The 22,822-nt window shown below is 34.4% G+C and overlaps 1 protein-coding gene across 3 annotated transcripts in view; it reads left to right on the top strand.

Annotated features, from left to right (window-relative positions):
- Nucleotides 1–22,822, top strand: part of GABRA2 (gamma-aminobutyric acid type A receptor subunit alpha2) — a 96,919-nt gene that overhangs the window by 43,897 nt on the left and 30,200 nt on the right. For all 3 annotated transcript variants that reach the window (XM_045572908.1, XM_036417229.2, XM_036417237.2), the window contains exons 4-7: nt 13,695–13,915; nt 15,843–15,925; nt 20,611–20,754; nt 21,734–21,886. In XM_045572908.1, coding sequence (XP_045428864.1) covers nt 13,695–13,915; nt 15,843–15,925; nt 20,611–20,754; nt 21,734–21,886 — 601 coding nt within the window. The remainder of the gene's footprint in view (nt 1–13,694; nt 13,916–15,842; nt 15,926–20,610; nt 20,755–21,733; nt 21,887–22,822) is intronic.

Genomic DNA, 22,822 nt, shown 5'->3' on the forward strand with positions numbered 1-22,822 from the left:
ATCACGAGTTATGAGAAAAGTCAAGTAAGGAAAATAATGGGGAAAAGCATTATAATTCTGCAATTAAAATTAAAATTTAACAGTTAACACAAGGAATCTACTGATGTCAAGTTGAAATGAAGAACAGGGGATGCTGATGTGAAAATCTTAAGACTTGAAGATTCAGGATAACATGTGCCTGAACTGGGACAGGACTGTGTCCCAGTGAAGTAGTCATGATCAGCCAATCATGCTGCAGTGTGTCTGTGGTCCTGTCTGCTCTGTCACTGTGTTTATGAAAGCTTCTTTGAAAAATTTAAAATCTATTCTACATTCCCATGAGCCTATGTTTATTTACTTTTTTTCTTGGTTGTCCCTATAAACAAAAAGTAGTTTAATAAAATATTGAAATGAGAAAAATAAATGTTAATGTTTATATGCAAAAGAATAAATAAATAAATAAATAAATAAATAAATAAATAAATAAAAATAAAAGGTTGGTAGCTAATACTAGGCATGTAGTCATTAGCAACAAAATATTTTTAAACTTCATTTTTTTTAAATTGAAATAAAAATTTGGTTTCTCTTAAAAATATATTATTTATTGATTTCAGAGAGGGAGAAGAAGAGAGATATAGAAACATCAATGATGACAGAGAATCATTGATTGGCTGCCTCCTGCATAGCACCCCACACTGGAGATCAAGCCTACAACACGGGCATGAGCCCTGACTGGGAATTGAACAGTGTGACTTCTTGGTTCATAGGTCAATGCTCAACCACTGAGCCACACCAGCCAAGCAAAATTTCCTCTCTTCAGCGAACTTCAACCCAAGAACTTCAAAAAATGTTAGCACACTCAAGATTTGATTTCTTCTTTTGGAGGCCCCTACCAGATTTTATATTAAACATTAAAATTGACTTACTTTCCAAACTAAATACAATTGAGTTGAGTGGAATTGTGGTTGGCAACATATAAAAAATCAGTTTGGTTTTTTAATTTTATTTTTCTGTTTTGGAATGTATATGTATGTGAGTGTGTTTATGTATGTGTGCACATGCATCTATATATTGAGATATTTTACCAAATGAAGTAAATATTTTACATCTCAGAGACTTTTGAAAGCTTTGTGAGCCCTCTACAATTTTCTAATGTTACATTTCCCTGAATTCCCCGGCCTAACACAGTCCAATAGCATTCTCTTTGGTCATGTCCAATTTCCTACTTCATTTCCATCTTTATTCACCTGCTTATTGAGTCTTACCAGTAGTCTCCTTGGAGGAAGTCTGATGAATTGCAAGACCGCCAAGTGAGCACTGGATCAGAATCCAGTCAGAGGAAAGGATCCTCAGCAGTCATTTGAAGAGGGAAAATCCAATATCATTCATTATGGACTGTGCAAATGGCTAACTAATAAAACAGGGTAAGAGAACCCCAATCAATGTAGAATTAGCACACACAGAAGGCAATGTCTACTTCTAGGAGTGAAGGGTCATGAAAGAGGGAGACAGGGAGGACTTAGCAGAGTGCCCTGCCCCCGAAGGCTGCGTCAGACCTCTGTGAGGAGTAAGTTGGTGCTCCAGCAGCATGCCACTGTTGCTGGTGAAGAAACCTGGGAGGGTCTTTGTGGAAGCTGGTGCATAAGAATATCCTGCCTGGTGGCTGAAAACTCCTCATATAAAAACCTTTTGAAGCAACACAAAGAATCACAAGGCATCTGAACCATCAAGAGAAGCACAGAGAGTAGTCTTCTTTGGCTAGAACATCAAAAGATTCCTCTCATACCTTTTACTGACAGAGCCCAACGTTGTGCCAACTGGCAAAGGACCAGTGTTTACAGAGTCCTTCTGCAGTATCTCCGAGAAGGAGAAAGGAGGGTGCATGTGGAGCTGAGAACCAATACACTGATAATTGGTATACATAATAATGTGTGGAATGGGGAGGATTTTGAATGAGAGCCAAGAGATGGTTTGATCACACAACAGGTACTGTTTGTTATTTGTCCAAATCTAGAGAAGCAGGATGAAGCTGGGGAAAATAAAAGCTGAATTATCTATATGCAAATGTAACACAGACAGATACAAATAGACATACTTAGTCATATTGCACATCTACTAGTGAAGACAGCACTCCATCTAAAAGCATGTATGTATTTTGTGAAAAGAAATGACTTGGTCTTTTTGATGATCAATTGGAGTGATTTTCAACCTTGATATTATTATTATTTTTTTTTTGCTGGAAAGAAAGATAATAAGGGGAAGTTTGAATTTATTTTGGTATACAGGGCCCGATCAAGAAACCACACTTGGCTGTGACACTTTAAATAGAAAGTGATTGAAATGGTAAGGGAACATGTACCCATATCATTATCAGCCATATATAAAAGTGGCTTTCAGAAGCAATTAGGCAATGGAAGAAAAGCAAAGGATAAATTTAATTTTATTTTTATTGGCTTAGCAGATACACTCATTTCTATGCAGTGCACACACTGAATAGCAAGACCTAAACCCCCAAGTCTTCCTGTTCAGGTCAGTGATGGAGATATGCTGTGACATTAGCTTGAGAGGAAAAAGCAGCATAGCAGAACGTATTAAAAACGAAGAGAAAACACACTCACACACACACATAAACTATCTCAGAATCATTAACCAGTATAATTGTCCAGAGAAAGGTGAAGTTCTAAATTATAATTAAAGTTCTAATTACAGTGTCTGCAATTAAGTTTAATCTTTTTTTATTTCAACATTTAAGCTATTCATGAGTAAGAAGATAATTAAACTTGGAATGTACTAGTAGTTGACAACTGACAAGGTTTTAGTAGGCATGTAAATTTCAGAAATTTACAATTCACTCGTTGCTAATTTTTCTCATTGGTTTCTATATAGATGGCTTTTCCCATATTAGTAAATGCTTTTACTGTGTGCATATATTTTATTGATTTTTTTCAGAGAGGAAGAGAGAGGGATAGAGGGTTAAAAACATCGATGAGAGACAATCATCAGTCAGCTGCCTCTTGCACACCCCCTATGGGGATGTGCCCACAACCAAGGTACATGCCCTTGACCGGAATCGAACCTGGGACCTTTCAGTCTGCTGGCCAAACCAGTTTCGGCAATGTGGGTGCATATTTTAAGGCATAATGGTATAGCCACCAACTACTGCAACAACAATTAGGCTAAGAACCTTAGCTCATATGGTTATCTCTTGCAGGGCTAAGTATTAAGGTTAGAACTTGAACGATGGGGACTTTGAAGTCATCTCAACATTACTGATTCAGAGTTTATCATTAGGCTGTTAAGGAGTAGCCAGGCAGGGTAAGTGCTGACCTTGGTTTCTAGACCTAATTTTTTATTTTATTTTTACCAAAACACAGTGTTCAGTATCAATTAGATCCTCCAGCAGCCATTGGGATATTGTGCTGTTTGTTTAGTTAATATCATAGGAAGGTTTCAGAGAGTTGTTATATGTCAATATTTGGTCAAAACTTGATACTGGACATAGATGCTAACTTTTATCAGAAGTTGTCATTTGTAAATGACCTCTGCAAATATGGCAAATAATGCATATCAAAAGTAAAGACATAATGTTTGCTCACTATAAAGTTGGCATGTAGAAGTTGATTATTGGAGGGTCATTGATATTATGGAAAGATAGAGTTTAGATTTGGGGAACCTTCATTCATTCAGCCAATATTTTTCAGCACCCTCCAATAGTTTTTAAAAATGTTTCCCAAAATGCGTTGAATATCTGCCCCCTGGTGGTCAGTGTGCATCATAGCGATTGGTCATTCAGCTGTTTGGTTGATCTGCTTATTAGCTTTTAATTCAATAGGATTAGATGCAATGATGTGCAATGATGAGTATATTTTTTACTTGCAGCCCTTAGTCAAGATAGGATACGATTTGTTCGGTAATGGGATGAACCCAAAGATATTGCCCACAGTGAACCCTCACCTAGAGAATGGGGTAACAATTTCACAAAAGAGGTCAATAAAGGTAGTTTGACTAATTTGACTCCATCCTTTTTCATCTTGCAGGAGGGAGAGCGTGAGAACTAAGTACATCCAGTCACAGCTCTCTTGGCTTCTTCAGAAAATGGCACTCCCTACCACCCCTCACCCTCAATTATTTTGTATAAACTAAGTAACAAACAACTATGATTTCTGAACCTCAGTGAAAAAAACAAAACACACAAAAACAAACAAACATTGCAGTAAAGGTTGCATATTTTTCCCCAGGTTACCAGGTAGAATCTGTCTTCTTGGGAGAGTTGCAATGAACTTGTATGTCTTAATTCAGAATAATACGATATTATCCATTGGTGTTAGTCCCATACATTTTCTAGGAGATATTATTCCAGGTAGATTTTTGGAAGACACAGTAGGTATCAGGATGAGGATTTTCCCAAGGGTTTCTCACAATACCAGATAATGTGCTTTTCATGCCAATGCAGGAGGGTATTGACAAAGTAGAGAGATAACAATGGTGTCATATTGTATATTATAGTAAAGTCAAGAAAAGGATTCAAGTGTGTCATTAGATAAAGAACAAGGAGATATTTGCTGATTGTGGTAACAGCAACCAGATTGCCGTGGGTGGAGCACGTGGGAGGTGAGGAAATGGATAAAGAGTGGTGGAGACATTTTTAAGCCGCGTGGTTGAGGCGAGGAGGCAAGACAGAGGGCAGTGGCTGTAAGGCTTTTATTTTTAAAGATTGCATTGAACGTCTCACTGTTCTCCAAGCATGCCATTATCTTTAACAACTCTCTGGATTTGCACATGTTTTCCCCTGTTTTTGTTATGCTTTGCTCCTCTGTTGCCAACTTGAGATCTTTCATTTACTCAAGGCCAAGCTCACATTTCATCTTCTCTGATGTCTCTCTGGGCTACTCCAAGTACAGTCAGCCCTTCTGGTCCTTGTGCTCCACCACATGGCGTTCACACATTTCTTCTGACTTTTCACACTGGATACTAACAACCTTCACATATCTTTCTTCTCACTGCATGCTGAGCTACGAGAAGGCACGAGTTGTGTTTGTTCATTTCAACAAGATTTGCTAAGTATATACTCGGTGTCTGTCTCAGTGCCGAGAGCTGAAATAATGTAGGTATGAGCAGTGCTGCTCCCAAGTTGTTCTCAGCATGTATGGGGGTTGTGGGGCTAAGAAAAATTATCATTTTAAAACAGTGTGATCATGTTTTTATTGAGGTGCTCATGAATTAATATGGTAGTAGACGGGGTGTGAGCTGAGGATAGCTACACCTGAGAAGGATTCCAGCAAAAGGAAAGAACTAAGGAGGACAAATAGGGATTGGTTGGCGAGCTATATAATGAGAAGAATGTTTTAGCAAAAATTAGAAGTTTGTTGAGTTTAGTGAAATGTGAACGGTCAGTATAATAGAAGCCTAGAATACTCTTAGGAATCTGAAAGGAGATGAGACTAGCACATAACTCTGAGCCACATCCAAAAGGGACTTAGAGCCAATTGCCTCCCCGAAGCCAAAGTATTTTTAATTAAAACTAAAACATAGTAGATCTCTGTTACCAGAGGACTTATTATGGCATGGCTTAAAAATATATATATCAAGTTCTCTAAAATATTACTATTATATGCAATAAATGCCCACTGTGATTATCTCAATATAGTTATTCAAATACACGCATGCCAACATTCTCACCTGTGAATTTAAAAATTAAAGTATTGCATGCTGATGACTCTTTGCTGTAAGATACCTGAAAGTTTTTCTTCTATCTGTCTCTGATGATGGCTTTCTCCTTATGTACCATTTGTGCTTTTGTTCCCAGAATCCTTGTTGCAATATTTAATTTCCAATGAGTCCTCTCATTCACTCATTCATAGACTAATTATTGTTTATTTTCTGTGCATGCAAGAAGGTGGTTATGACCCTTGTTCTCAAAGTGAAGTGCATTTTGCCAAATGTAGGGGTCGCTAGGGAAGAGACACTGCAGCAGAGATCAATGAGTTTGGATTCTAAGATTGAGCATGAGGCATTAGAGGCCCTGCAATATCAGTATTGCTGTAGGAGAGTCTATGATGGGAGAGAACTGCTGAACACCAGCTGCTAGGGAGGTAAGGGAGAGGGAGGTTATAAAAGAAACACACTTTGTCTATGTCATGAGTGGTGATTATGGTGGGAGGCGGAGCATGTAGTGGTGGAGGAGAATATAGTGAAATAAATGGTGATGCCAAAAAAAAGATAAATAAATTAAGATGAATAAAATAATAAAAGAAGAAACATACTGATTGGTATTACTCAGAGGAGACTATCCTTTATTAGTCATAAGGGTATAATGAAATAAACTTTGATACTTTAAAATACACTTAGTAGATCAAAGTAAATGGGAAATTACTTCAAGAACAGCCCTGCCATTTGGACATAATTTATCAGAAACAGGCTACAAGCATTGACTTATAATTAATGTACCCAGGCACTAAAAATATGCTGTCTTCACTAAGTCAATGTGTCCTTGAAATTATGTTTATGCAATAAACTATGCAATAGAGGGTGATTTTCTTGTTTGCAGTATTGGACTGGAATTTGGATCTCTTTCTTAGTTTTGCCCCTAACAAGCTTTGACACAGGAAATTCACTGAATTTATCTATAGCCCCATCTTTAAAAAGATTACATTTCTGGTAAATTATTTTTGAAATATGGAACTAGGTGAATTCTTTCATTTCATTTTTACCCAATAATTAGTCTCACTTCTCCAGTACATTGGCCATAGGGTAGCTACATACTGATATGTCCTTGTGAATTTTTTGGTGTTTCCTAAATTTGCTTCTTACTTTGTATATTCCCTAAATGATTTTGTTTTTGTTCTTGTTATTACTGATTTCTTTTAGAATCTCAGTTCATGGGTCCAGGTCTCAATTGTGTATGAAGAGGTTGCATTGTTTTGTATTCCTCTAACAATATTCTATAACATACAAATCAAACTATTATTATAACAGTATACTAATGGTTAAATCTAAGTTTATTTTAAGAAAATTTTCTATTCTTTTCAAATACTGAGAGTGTGCATTTTATATGAATTTGAGACAATCATATGTAAATAATTTGTTTGGAAATCCTGTTATTCTTAATAGTTATCCATTAAATATTATTTGGTTGTCTACTTACTCTGCCTTTTAAATATAGAAAGCAAACCCACAAAAACTAGTGGATCAGAGATATACACTTTTGTACTAATATATTAAAATATAAAATAAGCACCAAGGCAGAAATTGGAATGAGAGAAAGTTAAATTACTTATTGTCCAGGAATAAGTGTTATATTTATTAATAAAATATACTTGTTTTTGCTACCATTTAAGATTGCTGTTCATGATGATATTTCAACAATTAATATGTTTAAATGTGCTTTATCACAGTATAGCAATAAAAGGTCTGACTCTAATTGAAATTTTAATGTTTGTTTTGATTGTTGTAGGTTAAAAAGGTATATAAGTTCAAATTTAGAAGTGCATTATTGGCTATTGCCAATTTTTAAAATGCAACAACCAATTTTAGATATTTGTCTTCATGTTCTGAATGTTTAGTTTTCAAACAACTCATTATTCGCAATGGCCTTATGCTATCATTAACCAGTATTTCAAGATAAAAATCATCATTAAAATAGTGAGTCTAAATCTATATTTTAAATAGCTTTAGCATACTTATAAACTTGCTTTTGCAGAATTTATTTTATAGTTGATGAGCTCATTATTTTTAATGTAGCTGATGAAGAGCTCATAGAACAGATATGCTGCTTCTTGTTGTCCACTTCTGCTTATGCAATTATAGGGTGTTTTTCAACCCCTGGTGTCATTCAGTAATAATCTCTTGAAGCTATTTGTCTATTTTCATTAGAGGGGGTTTAATCAGCACTAGATGTGACCACTTGCAAATTTAATTATATATAAATCACAGTACACTGAGAACAAATGAATGAGGCATCACTGAGCGTGTCCTGTGGAGGCTCCTTTTCTTCCCCTAAGATGTCTTACATGCATGACTTTCAACCACTCATGGACATGGTGAGAATGCCAATATCATCCCAGGCATTGCTTACTAGCAAAGCTTTCTTTACTTTCTATGTTTAGATAAGAATTCTGTGTAGAAATAAAGATTATAGCATTTTCTTCCTATATCTAAATGGGTGCATACACCCTACTTTGTAAACCATTGCCCTAAGCTGATAATCAAGCTTCAGCTCACAGGTTTTCTTTTCATTTAGGTACAATACAGTTTATTACAGTTATTTTTACTAAGTTATAACCAACCTGTCTCCATTGTACTAAATCACTGAGTCTTTCATTGGAGTCACACGAGAAAGTGAAGTTTTAGATGCTCTCAAACTAACTATTTATTCACAAAAATATTTTATTTTTCTTTCACAAAGGGCTAGTGTGATAGGTTGCAATGATGCAATGATAGGTTCCCTTCTTTGTATATCTGCTCTATTTCTGCTTCCCTTTAAAATGTCCTTCCACTAAGCATAGGGTGACATATTACAATACTTGTCACTCACCTCATCCGTGTGACTTGTTTTGGCCAATGGCTTGTTAAAAGACCTTACACACAAGCAGTGAGATGAAATCAGCTTGATTCCTTATTTTGTACTATCCCATTGTCATGAGGAAAATAAGCTCTAGGTAGCCCAGTGGTCCCTGACAGAGGAAAAGACACTTGGAGCAGAGCTGAGTTGCCCCAGGGGCCCTACAAGGATGTGAGCCCAGGTCAGCCAATGGCCAGCTAATCCTCAGATGCATGAGTAAGAACACCTGAGATCAACTGAGTCAGGTGAGATCCACTGATCCCTAGTCTCATACTTCTGAGCTAATAATAACTGATTGCTATTTTAAGCTCCTGCATTTTAGGTGGTTTTTGGCTTGGAAGTAGCTAAGTGATATTAGGTAATCTCTAGATATTACAAGTGAAACACTGATTTCCCATAATGGCACTTACAAACTCAGGATTGGGTAAGAGTACTTTTTCACCATTATACCCTCTGTCCACTCCTAAACCCATTATATTCTAGCTTTTGAATTCTTTTCTTTCTACTAAACTTTCAAGATATTTCAGCACTATTTGACATGGTTGATGTCTGTATGTTTCTTAAAATTTCTTTTCTCTCCTTCTTTTCCATGTGTTTAGTGTGTGTGTGTGTGTGTGTGTGTGTGTGTGTGTGTGTTTATGGTTCCTACTCCTCAATTTTCTAGAGTTTGTTTCTGGTTTATTTTCATCAGTTAGTCATGAAACATGTATATAAATTATTCCTTGTATCTTCTCTATTTTAGTTGTCCCTGATAAAAATGATATAATGTGAACATGTTAAATGTATTAGTAATCACATTAAGTATAAATAGACTGAATTACCATTAAAGGACAGAGATGATCAACTTCAACAAGAAATCTCAGGTTTAAAAAAAACTCTGGAATGAATTGGTATCTTCAGAGCATAGCTCCTTATCATAAATGCAATAGAATTAAACATCATTGACAGAAATATAAGTAAGTAAAGCAATGCATTTGGAAATATAAAAACACACTTTCAATATTTCTTAAATAAAGAAAATAAAAAGTCATAATGGAAATTATAAAATCTCTTTAATTGAATTATAATTAAAATATTATTAATTATGATATAGTGACAGTAATCAAGACTTTGGAATCAATGCAGAGATAATCAAATGATAGGGGAAAAAAGAGATTCATACCTATATTGACACTAGATACATGAGATCTGTTGGGAAAGATGGATGGCTTAATAGAAAATTGTATTCCCATTAGAAAAAAAAGGTTGCATCTTTATTTCATATGATGTAGAATAATTCCAGTACCTTAATATTAAAAGCAGAACTTTTACATTTTTATAAAAAACATACAGGGACTTAAGAGATTGGCAAAAGTAAGTTTATAGTTATGAATATTTGCAACACAGTTTATTCTAGTATTATTATTTATTTGTCTTATTATTATTGTTGTTATTATTTTGTATTCTTACTTATGATTTATCTTTTAGGTAAAGATGGCAGGCAATTTAACACACTTTTACCCACTGCTGTATTTATGATATATTGTATATAGCTTATGATATTTATTAGTATTCTTATTGAGTCTGTTTAAAAAATACTCCTATATAGAACATAGAAAGAATTTCTATAACTCAATAAGAAGAAGAAGACAACCTTAAGAAAACTGAGTAAATGAAATGGACCAAAAAATCATGAGAAAACTAGAGAATTTATAAACATAAAAACGTGTTAAATTTCACTAGTTAACAGGGACATCCAAATGGTAGCACTATGAAACAGTTCACACCAACCATCATGGCTAAAATGAATTATTCTCTTTTTCCCAAGTTGTAAAGAAACAAGAAAGTTTATACATTGCTAGTGGGGATATACACTTTTTAGGATTTAAATTTGACAATATCTTGTTATTTTGAAGATGAACATGCTGTACATCCCAGTAACCCAACTTATAATTTACTCCAGAGCAGAAATGGGCATACTCTGGTCCATGGGCCAAATCCTGTCAGCTGCCTATTGCGAACAAAGATGTGTGGGAACATACCACTGTCACCCATTTATGTGTTCCCTGTGGGGACTTTCACACAATAGCACAATTGAATAGTTGTGAAACTGACCATATGGCTGCAAAGCCCAAAACGTTTACTATCTGTTCCATTCCTGAAAAAATTTGCTGATCTGAGCTCTAGACTGTTACACTTTTGTACTAAAATCATGGTGTAACAATTTTTATAGCAGTATTTTGCTCATAATAGTGACAAACTGGAAATAGAAAAATATTTAAGAGCAAGGAGAAAAGTGAATATTGTGAACTATTCTTACAAGGGAATGCTATGTAGCAGTGAAAATGAAAGTATGATGAGATATATTGGCATGAGTAAATCTCCACTATGTAATTGAAAAAAACGAGTGTCAGAAAAATATACATAGTATGGTCCCATTTCTGTACACATTAAAAATGTGATACATGATACATAGATTTGCATGGTAAATGGGTAAGTACATGTATGGGTGCTATACATCCCAAATTCAGAAAAATGATTTCCTCAGAGAGTTAGGGAGTGTGATTGAGATGAAATAAATGGGAGAGGGAAGGCTTCAATAACCTCTGTGATGACATTTCTGCTGCTGATGATTAAAAGGTTTTTGTAATATTTTTTTATACTTCTCTTGTATGTTGGAAGACAAAATAAAACAATATACAAATGAAAGCCACTGTCCCTTTCTTGACAATTTGCAAACCAGGTGGGAGGCCAAGGAACTACTGTATAATTGAATTGTATGATCTTGCCATAATGAAATGCTTTATGAGTAATAAAGTTAACTAGAGACCTGACCATGAATTTCCAGACATTCAAAGGACTGGGCATGTGGTTGTGGGTAAGCTCTTGGTTAGAGAGGATAAGGAATTTGCCATATTTGAGGAATGATAAAGTGCGAGGATCGTTAGAATTATCTAGACTCAGAGAATGGCATGAATGTGCCTGGTGAAAGTGGGAGGAAAAGGCTCAGAGCACACTGGATATGTTGGCACGGTTCAACTTTGCTCACTGTGAATGCTTAGAAACAAATGGTGTTGCCTAGCTGGCGTGTCTCAGTTGGTGAGCATCAACCCGTGAACCAGGAGGTCAAGGTTTGATTCCCAGTCAGGGCACATGCCTGGGAGTGACTGGGTTATGGGCTGGATCACCAGAGGCAGCCTATTAATGATTCTCTTTCAACTTTGATGTTTCTGTCTCTCTCTCCCTCTCTTTTCCTCTCTGAAATCAGTAAAAATATAAAAACAAAACAACAAAACAGGAAAACAAATGGTGATCTTGAAATTAAAAAAAAATCTAAAATTCACTATTTGGCAAACTTATGTTTCTTATGTGGTGTATCTGTAGGAAATGATTGCCATAGCAGCGGATTCTAAAAACAATAAAACATACCATTATTTTACAGAAATGGAAAAATTGAATTGGAAATTTTATAAAAAGATGTGAAATATATTATTTGCCTGGAAAAGTAAATGTCATAAGGATTCACATTCACCTTGAATTTTAGGGAACCACAGCTGGAAAGAAACACCTGTGTAAAAACTTAACCATACCCAAGGACTCATTTCTTAATCTAGTTTTTTTGTTGTTGCTAATTGAATTTTATCTAACGGAATTAAACCTCTATAACAGTGACTAAACCATGCATGGAGAGTTAGGGTGGTTCAGTTATGAAGTTTCCTCCTAAGGATTAGGAACACAGCTCAGAACCACTTTCATGACCTATTCATATGCCATTACCAATAGCTTATACTTATCATCTCCACCGTTCCATTGTTGAGGCATCACTGAGAATCATTTCTTTTCATTTGCTTGGTCATGTGTACAAATGATTTGATATTTTCATAAGTATTTGACCTTTTGAATCTGTCCTTTTTAAACTGTTTTTATTGAGCCTCCCAAACACACCCCGAAGGGGGACTGAACCTACAACTAGGGTATGTGCCCTGACCACCAATCATACTCATGACCTTTCATTGCACAGGATAACTAGCAACCAACTGAGCCACATTGCCATGGCTAATCTGCCCTTTTTTTATACACACAGTCATATTTGAGTGAAATTGCCAATTGCTGAAGCATTTATTTTCTTCCATGTGATAACTGTGGCATTGGGGTCAAAGGATAGTTCCTGAATTTCCAATCTCAAATGTGTAATTGAAAATGTTAATTATTTATCATGTGAATATTGGCAAAAACATACATGGACAGAAATGTAAACATCCAATAGGTTGTCAGTATTAATCACAATTGTGAATTGTGTGTCTCATCTAAAATGTGTACATTCTATTATTCTGAGAAAGACAGAGAAAAAAGTGAAAGGAAGGAAGGAAAGGAGGAAGAGGGAGAGGGGCAATGAGAGAAAGAGACGGATTCAGCTAAAAAATGCTGGAGAATGATAATAAAGAAATGAATCACAAACTGATCTGTATGAATAATTAAAATTACATTTCAACCTGGAAGAGTTTATTTGTAAATTATTTGTATTTGCATACAAATACAGTAACTTACCACATGTAATAACTAATAATTTGTCAAAGTCTTTTTATTCCAACTAATTTCATAAAATAAACTTTGTTAAAATTGTTATCCCCTAATGCATTCTTGCTAACAATATGATATCTCACCATTTATTTTAGTATTTTTATAAAATAAGATATTCTACAGTTTCTTTGGCAACAGAGATGATGACTCATACAGATCTGACAGTGTGTTTAATACTTGTTTCTTTTTTTTTGCTACAGAGAAAGCTCCCTGTTATTTCTTCCTTAAGATAAATGACAAAGTAATCCACCCAAACCCTGCCCCAAGCATGCCCCCTCGCCAAGCAGTTCTAAATTACAGGGTGAAGTAAAGCAGTTTGAACTGAGACCTTGTTCAGCTGAAAAGGCCAGATGAAGTATATTTATTTATTATCCCCATAATAAAATGTAGTTAATTGTGTAAATACAAATACTTTATCCCACTGTCAATGGCAACATTTATTGATGAGAGAAAGGAATGATCTTTCTGATTCAAAATTTACTTCTATCAATACAACTTTCTCTCTTTTGAAACTACTATATTATTTGTTGGAGTTTTGTAGTCCTTGTATCTACAGCATTGATTGCTTCCCTAAGAATATTGTTTTATATTTCAGGAGTATACCATAGATGTGTTCTTTCGACAAAAGTGGAAAGATGAAAGGTTAAAATTTAAAGGTCCTATGAATATCCTCCGACTTAACAATTTAATGGCTAGCAAAATCTGGACTCCAGACACTTTCTTTCACAATGGCAAAAAATCGGTAGCTCATAACATGACAATGCCCAATAAACTTCTTAGAATCCAGGACGATGGGACACTGCTCTACACAATGAGGTATGTTTGTAGGTTTGGTCTGATGCATTTGAATACTGAGTAATTCATGTATTAAAAACCTGGATAACCTGGTTATCAAGTTCAACATTAGCTCGAGGTGAACATTGTCATAATAGTAATTATAATATAGTTTGTAATTGCATGCACATTAAAAAATAAACATGGGATGGTAGTTATGAGCTTGATTCTCATTTTAGCATGTAAGAATTTTAAGAATTGCCTTTACTATTAAGGATTAATATTTGGCTATTTATGTCTCACACTTCATTTTAATTAAGTACAGTTTAATAGCATGACTTCAATTTTTCCTTATTCCATCATGTAATTTTACTTTTAATATCTCATTAGATAGCCCATCATAAAAGTTAAGTGATTTTTAAACAAGCTTTTACTTCATTCAATATTTTGTTTCTCCTTATGAAGTTATTTTAAAGAAAACATGTTTTTAAACTCAGTTTTTATTTACCAAAGCTTAGAAGTAAATTGGATACCTTAAGCATATGTCTTAGATGGAACCATATGAAATTGCCACTTTGTAAATCAATAAGTGTCATGTAACATCAATTGCAATGATTCAAGCTTTAAATATTAGCTAAATCAATGTACAGGTATTGACACTATCCCATTTTAACTATTCCCATGAATTCATCTTTTAAAATGTTGTTGGTATTATGTAAAAAAGAAAATCATAACAAATCTAATAAAATGATATATATCCTAAATTTAATGTATAATAAAGTCTCTGAAGCATGGATGATTTTCATCAGCATTATTGATAGACAGATGTGTCTTACAGGCATTTGACCATTATTTATTATTTCATATGAAATATTAAGTTGTAGGTGTCAATTGTGAAAAATTATTTAAGAAGGACTATTCATGCAGTCCTGATCTTTAAAAGAAAAGCTTCCAGGCTCATTACTAAATGACCATTATCTAAACTGAAAATGTTTTCTACTTTTTCTGCCTTTTTCTTTAAAATCTTGCAAAACCAAGGCGGTACTCCTGAGATTTTACACACTTTGATCATTCCTATGGATCAAATAATAATTGGATATCTGGAGTTTAAACAAAATATAGACAGAGAACACACACAGTTTTGGAAATATGGCCTGGGGTTATTCTTAAATACTCTCTTAGAAGTGTCTGATCTATAACTAAATTGTTGATCACTTTTGTTTTGCTCATTATAAGAGGTTTTTCTGTATGTTTGATTTAGTTCCTGTTTTACCTACTTTACCTTTGTGAGACATGGAATACTGAATAACATTATAAGTTTGCTGATTACCCTTTATTATGATGATGAAAATACAGAAAATAATTATATATAACATTCATAATTTAGCCAATAGTCTAGTCTCAACAATGTATTTTAGGAGATATATCTAGATATATGTGCATCTATACTTATTTCTATATTTATATTCATGAATCTAAATATAATACTGATTCAAAGTTTATGTAATCTTGATGGAAGCTCCTATGAGTCAATATTGAATTCTTAAATCAATTTTATTATATGGTTGTTGATGAGATTATGGGAAAGAAAATTACATTGTTTTCATTATAGGTCTTTTTTCTCTAATGTTTCAAATAGAAACAGTAAGGTAAATGGGAAAATAGCCCTTCAAGATGCATATATAACTTTTTTTTTTTTTTTTTTACTTTTTAACAAACTACAGATTTAAAAAAATGGTTAAGTATATTTGTAAATAAATATTGATACTTGAGCTCAGATTTTGCATATGCTAATGTATTCAGAGGGATCATCTAAATGTGATAGAACAGAATCAGGTTTAAATGTTAATTAACCAAAGATGCTAAAATGAAAGTCCTACCTCTTCATTAATTTTGTTGACAACAATAAGGAGTGATTTATCCTGACTTGCCAATTTATTTAAACAAAGAGTGGGATTTTGACTTTTAGGCTTACAGTTCAAGCTGAATGTCCAATGCATTTGGAGGATTTTCCAATGGATGCTCATTCATGCCCTCTGAAATTTGGCAGCTGTAAGTATGGGAATGGAGTTACATGTTTGGGGAAAAACATATCAAGGAGAGTCAGCAATACTACTTAATGTTATAGTTTCTTCTCATATTATTCAGTGCTTAATATAATACTTGCCAGATAGGATGCAAAATTAAAAGGCATGCTGATTTCCATCACTGAATTGGCTAACTCTGTTGTACTCCCGAATATCATTATATTTGAATCATGGTGTTTCATTATCACTTACATAATTGCTAATAAAAAATATGTTTGCCTAAGTGTGGGAGCTAGATTAGGAGCTCATTGAAGATCAGGACTATGTCATTTACATTATTTGCCAAATATCAGCACATTAAAAATGCAGTATCATTATAAAAAGCTTCTGCATAGTAAAAGAAACCATCAACAAAATGAAAAGGGAGCCTACTGCATGGGAGAACACATTTGCCAATGATACATCTGATAAGGGGTTCATTTCCAAAATGCACAACTTAACAAAAGGAAGACAAACAATCCAATCAAAAAATGGGCAAAGGAGCTAAATAGACACTTGTCCAAAAGGGAGAAAAAGAAGGCCAAGAGGCATATGAAAAAAATGCTCAAAGTCCCTGAAAATGCCAACGGAATGTTTCATTTTTTGTCAACTAAGAATTAATTCTAAAGGATAGATTCTATTGTTTATTAAAGTAGTTATCAGCCTGTTGCAAATGGCAGGCACAGATGTTGGATCTATGCAATTATCTTTCTGCTTTCTAGCTAATGGAAAGTGATTTTTTTTCTTATTTTCTTAAGATAAATTTGAAGGAGATACGAGATGCTGTTGCTGGATTGCTACATGCAAGGCTCCTTCTGCATACATAGAATATTTCAGAAACGGCTCTGTGCATTTGGCCTTCTTTAGGTCACTGAGGTTATATCTTGTATGTCAAGCAGAAGCATTTGCTCTCCCGGAATAATTGAAAAGAGGGAAGGTCAAGTCATCTTCCTAGGCCCACGAGGCATTCAGGGCAGGTTCAGGATCAGTTTATGGACACTACTAAAGAGCTTCTCTCTCTCTCTTGTGTGAACGTGTCCCATTGCCTGACCTATTCAGAAATTTTGCTTTCTGGCACCCCTACCTTTGCCCATCCAAGTTAGCTTTTGGCTTTTCCTTCTCGTGAATAGAAATGCAGTTCTCTAACATGATTAAAAATATCTCTGACTGAGTAGTTGCCTTCTCCCCACAGACAGTACCAAGAAAAGGGGAGAATGATAGCATGTAGGAATGACAAAGCCTCTAATTATGTTGATGACCATAGTTTTGTGGATGAGGTTCAATTTTGTTTTGTTTTTTCTTTTTCTGTCCATTCCTACAAAAAGTGTCAGCTCTCAATTTTCTTTGAGAATCTCTTCTTTGTTTAACTACAAAGCCTTCTTTTATTGTCATGGAAACCACCACTTCAATCCTGGCATTTCTCCCAAAATTATTTAAGATAGTCAATCATGTTACACAACGTAAATATGATGTCGAAAAACTCAGCAGATGTGGCAGAGGGAAACTCATTTGCATTGCATAAGTGGCATTAAAGAGGACATTTTAAAAAGCCTTGCTACCAAAGAAAGGGTTTAGTCACGATGCAGTAATGCTGTAAGAAGGAAAGGCATTTTCAGTGGACAAGTAAGTGCTAGTAAGATTCTAAATATAACTGAGATGATGTTACCATGCTGAATATGAAATAGATACACCTGAAATTATTTTAAGTGAAAATAATAAACTCTTAGTAGTGTTTCCACAGAGTAGTGGAATAGTGCATGCTTGAGAATATGGTTGTCTCTATCTAAAAGCGATATGGGCAAAACATAAAGTTTGTTGTTAGGCATTCTCTGTTTAATGGTTCTTAAGTAGTAGTTTTCTTCACGTTTATTTTTGACACAGTAAACAAACAGTTTTTATTTATCTCTGCTAATGGTAGGCACTTGATGCATAAGTGTTAAAGGAGTGAACACCAGAATATAGATATAGACTCACAGGCCAACCCGAACCTTAAGATGTTGGCACAACAAATATGGCAGAAGCAAGTCATGCCCTTTGCCTGTCTTGTTCCAAAGCCCCTTTATTTTCCCCCAAATGATGGAATTTCTGGAACTTTATCATTGTTCTGAAGTAAAAGAAACAACTTTTCTATAAGTTTATACTTTTGAATTCAGTTTTTCTCCCTATTGCCTCATATTGTTATATATACCCTCCCTGAATGGGTATTCTCGGTGTATTCTGTGCATTAGCCCAAAATAAATGGAAAGTTGTCTTTTTGCATAAAAATTAATTCAAGACTGTCTTGGGATTTTGTTGGTTACCAACTATTAAGAGTTAGTATGCATTTGATGTTGGATATACAGTAGAACTAAAAATGTGTTATTTAATAGAATTAAAGAAAATTTAGAGCAGTTTAGAATGAAATTTGTAGTATAAATTGTCTTTATCTCCTTTAATAGTTTACTGAGAAACATTGCTATGGCCTTCTGGTTTAGATATGTGTTAATATGCCAGGGAGTGCCTCTATTCCTCACTGCACAACTTTCTGCTAAATCTTCTGTCTCCAGACCCCAAATTAAAAATAAAAACAAAGATGCCTACATATTCCTATACCACTAATGAAATATGATAAGTTCTTTTGTATAGAAGACTCAGTCATTTTCTTTAACAGATTATTGTGTTCTTATCCAGGTTTTTATATTTAACAATAAATAATCAAAATATTATGAGTATATAATCAGGCAAAAATGAATTGAAAACTTTTGTGTGAATCCGGCATGGTACCAAGTGCTGAAAGTATACGTGTGAATCAGATAGGGTCCCTGCCCATCTATGTCTCACTAGGGTTTCCTTTGGTAGGGTTTTGTTTCCTCTTATTTATTTTTAAGTGTAGCATCAGACTCAAAAGTGAAGTTGCAGTTACTTTAAAAAAAAGTTTATAATCTAAGACTCACAACTATTTGAGTATTGTAAGGCTTTCTGATAGAAAGTAGTACATGTGATGTATCTTTGATTTATTAAATTATGTGCCATTTGAATTTTATTGAAAATGGGACCATGATATGCATTTGTGAGGGAACAAAACAAGCTACTTGATAATTTGCAAATGAATTGCTAGTTATCCACATTACTGATATTACTTATCTAATCTTAGCAGTCATCAATGGTGAAATATTTAAAATTTAAAAAAAATTTTGAACCTTAAAATAAGTAGAATTTATTTATATGTAAACTCTATAAATATATCTCTACTATTAAATATACATACACATAAAGTTATACATATATTTATATACACAGATATATATATATAATCCTATTTCAAAAATTATTTAATATGATTTATTTATAAATGTAGATGAATATATGTACAATGAAGTCAGTGTCTTTTAGATATTAACATTTAGTATTGACATTCAGGAAACTATCAAAAGACCACAGAGAAAGACACAAACTTATATTATTTTTGCTGTTACTGAAGTTTAAATGCAAATCAATTTATAATCCCAAACTTTGGATCAAGGTGAGGACCACTAGATCCTGGATAGAGAAGAGATGTTGGTAGGAACAGCTGGTCCTTTCTCTCCCTTCATTGAGAATATGAGCAGGGTGGTGAGTTTTTCTCAAGGACTAGAACCAACTGAAATAGCTGGTCCATTCTCTCTTTTAATTGTGAATGTGACCATGGTACTGAGTTTTTCTCAAAGATCAGAAGTGACTAATATTTCACAACATTCTCATGAACAAAAGAGCATTAAAATTTTTCACATGGTCAGTACAGTAACAAGAGTTATCTCTTTATTCAATTGTGGAGAGACTCAGCTGCTCCCCCACCAGGGCATGCAAGTGCAAAGGAAATGCCAGGGCCACGGGGCTGCGAAGATAAGGCATGCTGCCTGCCCTCTGGTCCTAGAGTCATCTCACTTGTGCTAAATTCTCCTACTTTGGCCAAACAAAACAGGAAATGATACCTGGTTTGTATGTCTTTAATCTTTTCTTCCCAATCCATAACGTACCTGGAAGACAATGACAGAAGAGCCCAGTGAGATCTGGGTATAAAAATTAATTTTAAAATGAAAATGTTTTTAAAAGTATTTACAACTTGAGAAAATTGCATCATTCTCATTTATTTCACATGGTGTGCAATCATCAATCTTCATCTTTCTAATGAAATGCATTGTATCATGTATGATAGCTGTAATTTAATTCTTAATGAAATTAATTTATGTCTATAAAGCAATATTATTTTTAGATTATGATTGTCATTTCATGAGTGAGTGTTATTTCTAAATTAATTACCTGAGTTATGGCATTCATAATCTGTTTACCACAGTGACTTCTACCACCTTGAAACTATGATTGTTGTCTTTTATTATCTCAAGGCCCACTGATTTTTGCAGACTCTTAAGATTTTTGCAGACTCTAAAAATGTGTTCTTTACCTCTCAAAGTGGTTGCAAAGAAAATAGTCTCATGATCTTGGTTGTCTCTCTTTGTTTGCTTCACAACCTTCATATTAAAGCTATAAATTTCAAAGACACGTTTTACCCTAAAAATATGATTGGTAAATATCAATGATTTATTTTAGTCAACAATTATTCTATGAAATATACAACTTTTGATGTTGGACTTTACTGGTGGTTCTTACTAAAATGATAAAACAGATCTTTTTTTTTTTTTTAATTTTCTACAGATGCATATACAACCTCAGAGGTCACTTATATTTGGACTTACAATGCATCTGATTCAGTACAAGTTGCTCCTGATGGCTCCAGGTTAAACCAGTATGACCTCTTGGGCCAATCAATTGGGAAGGAGACAATTAAATCCAGTACAGGTTGGTAAAATGAATCTAAAGAAAAGTTGTTAAGAAAATCAATGGGTTAAAGTAATTGGAAATGACTCAGTTTGATTAAAACCTTTTGTTCATGAGGTCTAAGAGCTAGCATTATAGAGTGTGCCTGGGATTTTTCTAGAAATTCAGAATCTCAGGCCTGACCCCTTATAAATTTAGGATCTGTATTTTAACAAGATTCCAAGGAGATTCCTTGGGTGTGCATTAAAGGTCAAGAAACACTAGTCTAAAATATACTTCATATTAAAGAAGTGTGTATCTTCTCAGAGAAGTCAATTTTACCTTCAAATAGCATTACCATTCCCTTAATTTTCCAATTCCTTTTCCCTTATTTTAGGTATTTCAACTCTTGGTTACAGATCATTACTATTGGCCTATGTGAGGAAGCTGATGACCTTTCTAAGGGCCACTCTCCTCTAAGAAAAGGCAGCTGTGTACATTAATGCAGATGTAAAGCCAGGGAGCAGGAAGGAAGGCAGTGAGGATGGGACAGGACTGGCTATAGAGAATGAGAGGAGAGGTACAACATTGAGAAAAATAAGAATTGGTGACAGGGTCAGCAGTGGGAAATCTGGGCCAGAAGATCAGCCTTGGAGGTGTGACTAATGATTGATCTTTTAAAAAACCAGAGAGACCTGAACTTGAGGTTGGTACCAGTGGGGGTGAGCGGCCTGAGAGTATTTATTAGCCCTGTACTCCTTTGATCAATAAGAATGACCTAGAGAGAAAAACAAATGCCATACCATAGACATGCCGAGCAATCATCTTGGTAATATTAAAATCCTCTTTTAAATACTCTTGCTGAGCTAAAGAGGCATTTAAAAATTATAAACTTCTCATGTTATATATGTCATAAAGGCTTTTTTCAAATCAGAGACTGTTCTTTCTCTAATCTGTTCCATTTCTAAAATGTGCAAACTATTGGCTATTACAGTTTCTTAAACTTACCTTATTTCTCTAGGTGAATATACCGTAATGACAGCTCATTTCCACTTGAAAAGAAAAATTGGGTATTTTGTGATTCAAACGTATCTGCCTTGCATCATGACTGTCATTCTCTCCCAAGTGTCATTCTGGCTTAACAGAGAATCTGTGCCTGCAAGGACAGTATTTGGTGAGTGAATTACTACACACTTTGCTGTATAGCACATTATGTTTCATTGCATACTTTCAAAAGCATTCTCTCGATACACCAATAGTTTATAGTGTTTGGGACAGGGGGCATTTGCTCCATGTTACAGATGAGGAAGCTGAGGCTCAAATAGGTAAATTACAGAGTCCTTGGTGCTCATCTATAATAATAAAAGTGTAATATGCTAATTAGATTGGACTTCCTTCTATACATCCTTCCAGACAACCTTCTGGATGAAGCGTTGAGGGAAACTCAGGTCCCGAATGCCAGAGGGAAGCCAATGCCAGTGACTGGAGGAAGGAAGGCCTTGCTTGTATGAATTTTGTGCATCAGGCCTCTAGTAAAGAATATGAATAGTACTGAAATCTTCTGGAAATACATTGAATCTACTTTCTGTTGAATCGTTTTGCTTCTCAAAATTTGTCTCTATATTCCTATAAAGAGAATATTGTTTGAAGTTTTAACTTAGAGAATAAGAGTACCACATTTATAGACTTTCTGTGTTTATTTTGTTTTGTTTTTAGATAAACAAAGATGATTTTAGGACTTTAAGTTAGAGAATGAAAGAGAGAAAAAGACTCATCTCATATACTAGTGTGTTTATTTGCATATTTAATTTTCTTCCTTTTAAAAAATTCTATATATGTTTATATTTATTCCACACCATATTTCCAAAAAGATCTGAGAAACCTTAAAATGCATAAACAAGAGATTGTAAATACGTTTTTACATAATGCAAAAAAAACTAAAGGCCGGAAAGGAAAATAAAAGCAGAATTAAGTTATGTTGCCTGAAAGACTAGGCATAATTAACCAATATTACAGATGAGAAAACTGTGTGGAGGAGAGCTTAAGTGACCTTTCCCAGTAAGGTAAGGCTGGGACCCAGATCTAACTTCTAGCCTAGCAAGCCTATCAC

Source organism: Pipistrellus kuhlii, unplaced genomic scaffold, assembly GCF_014108245.1.
Source record: "Pipistrellus kuhlii isolate mPipKuh1 unplaced genomic scaffold, mPipKuh1.p scaffold_m20_p_1, whole genome shotgun sequence".
NCBI classification, from domain to species: Eukaryota; Metazoa; Chordata; class Mammalia; order Chiroptera; family Vespertilionidae; genus Pipistrellus; species Pipistrellus kuhlii.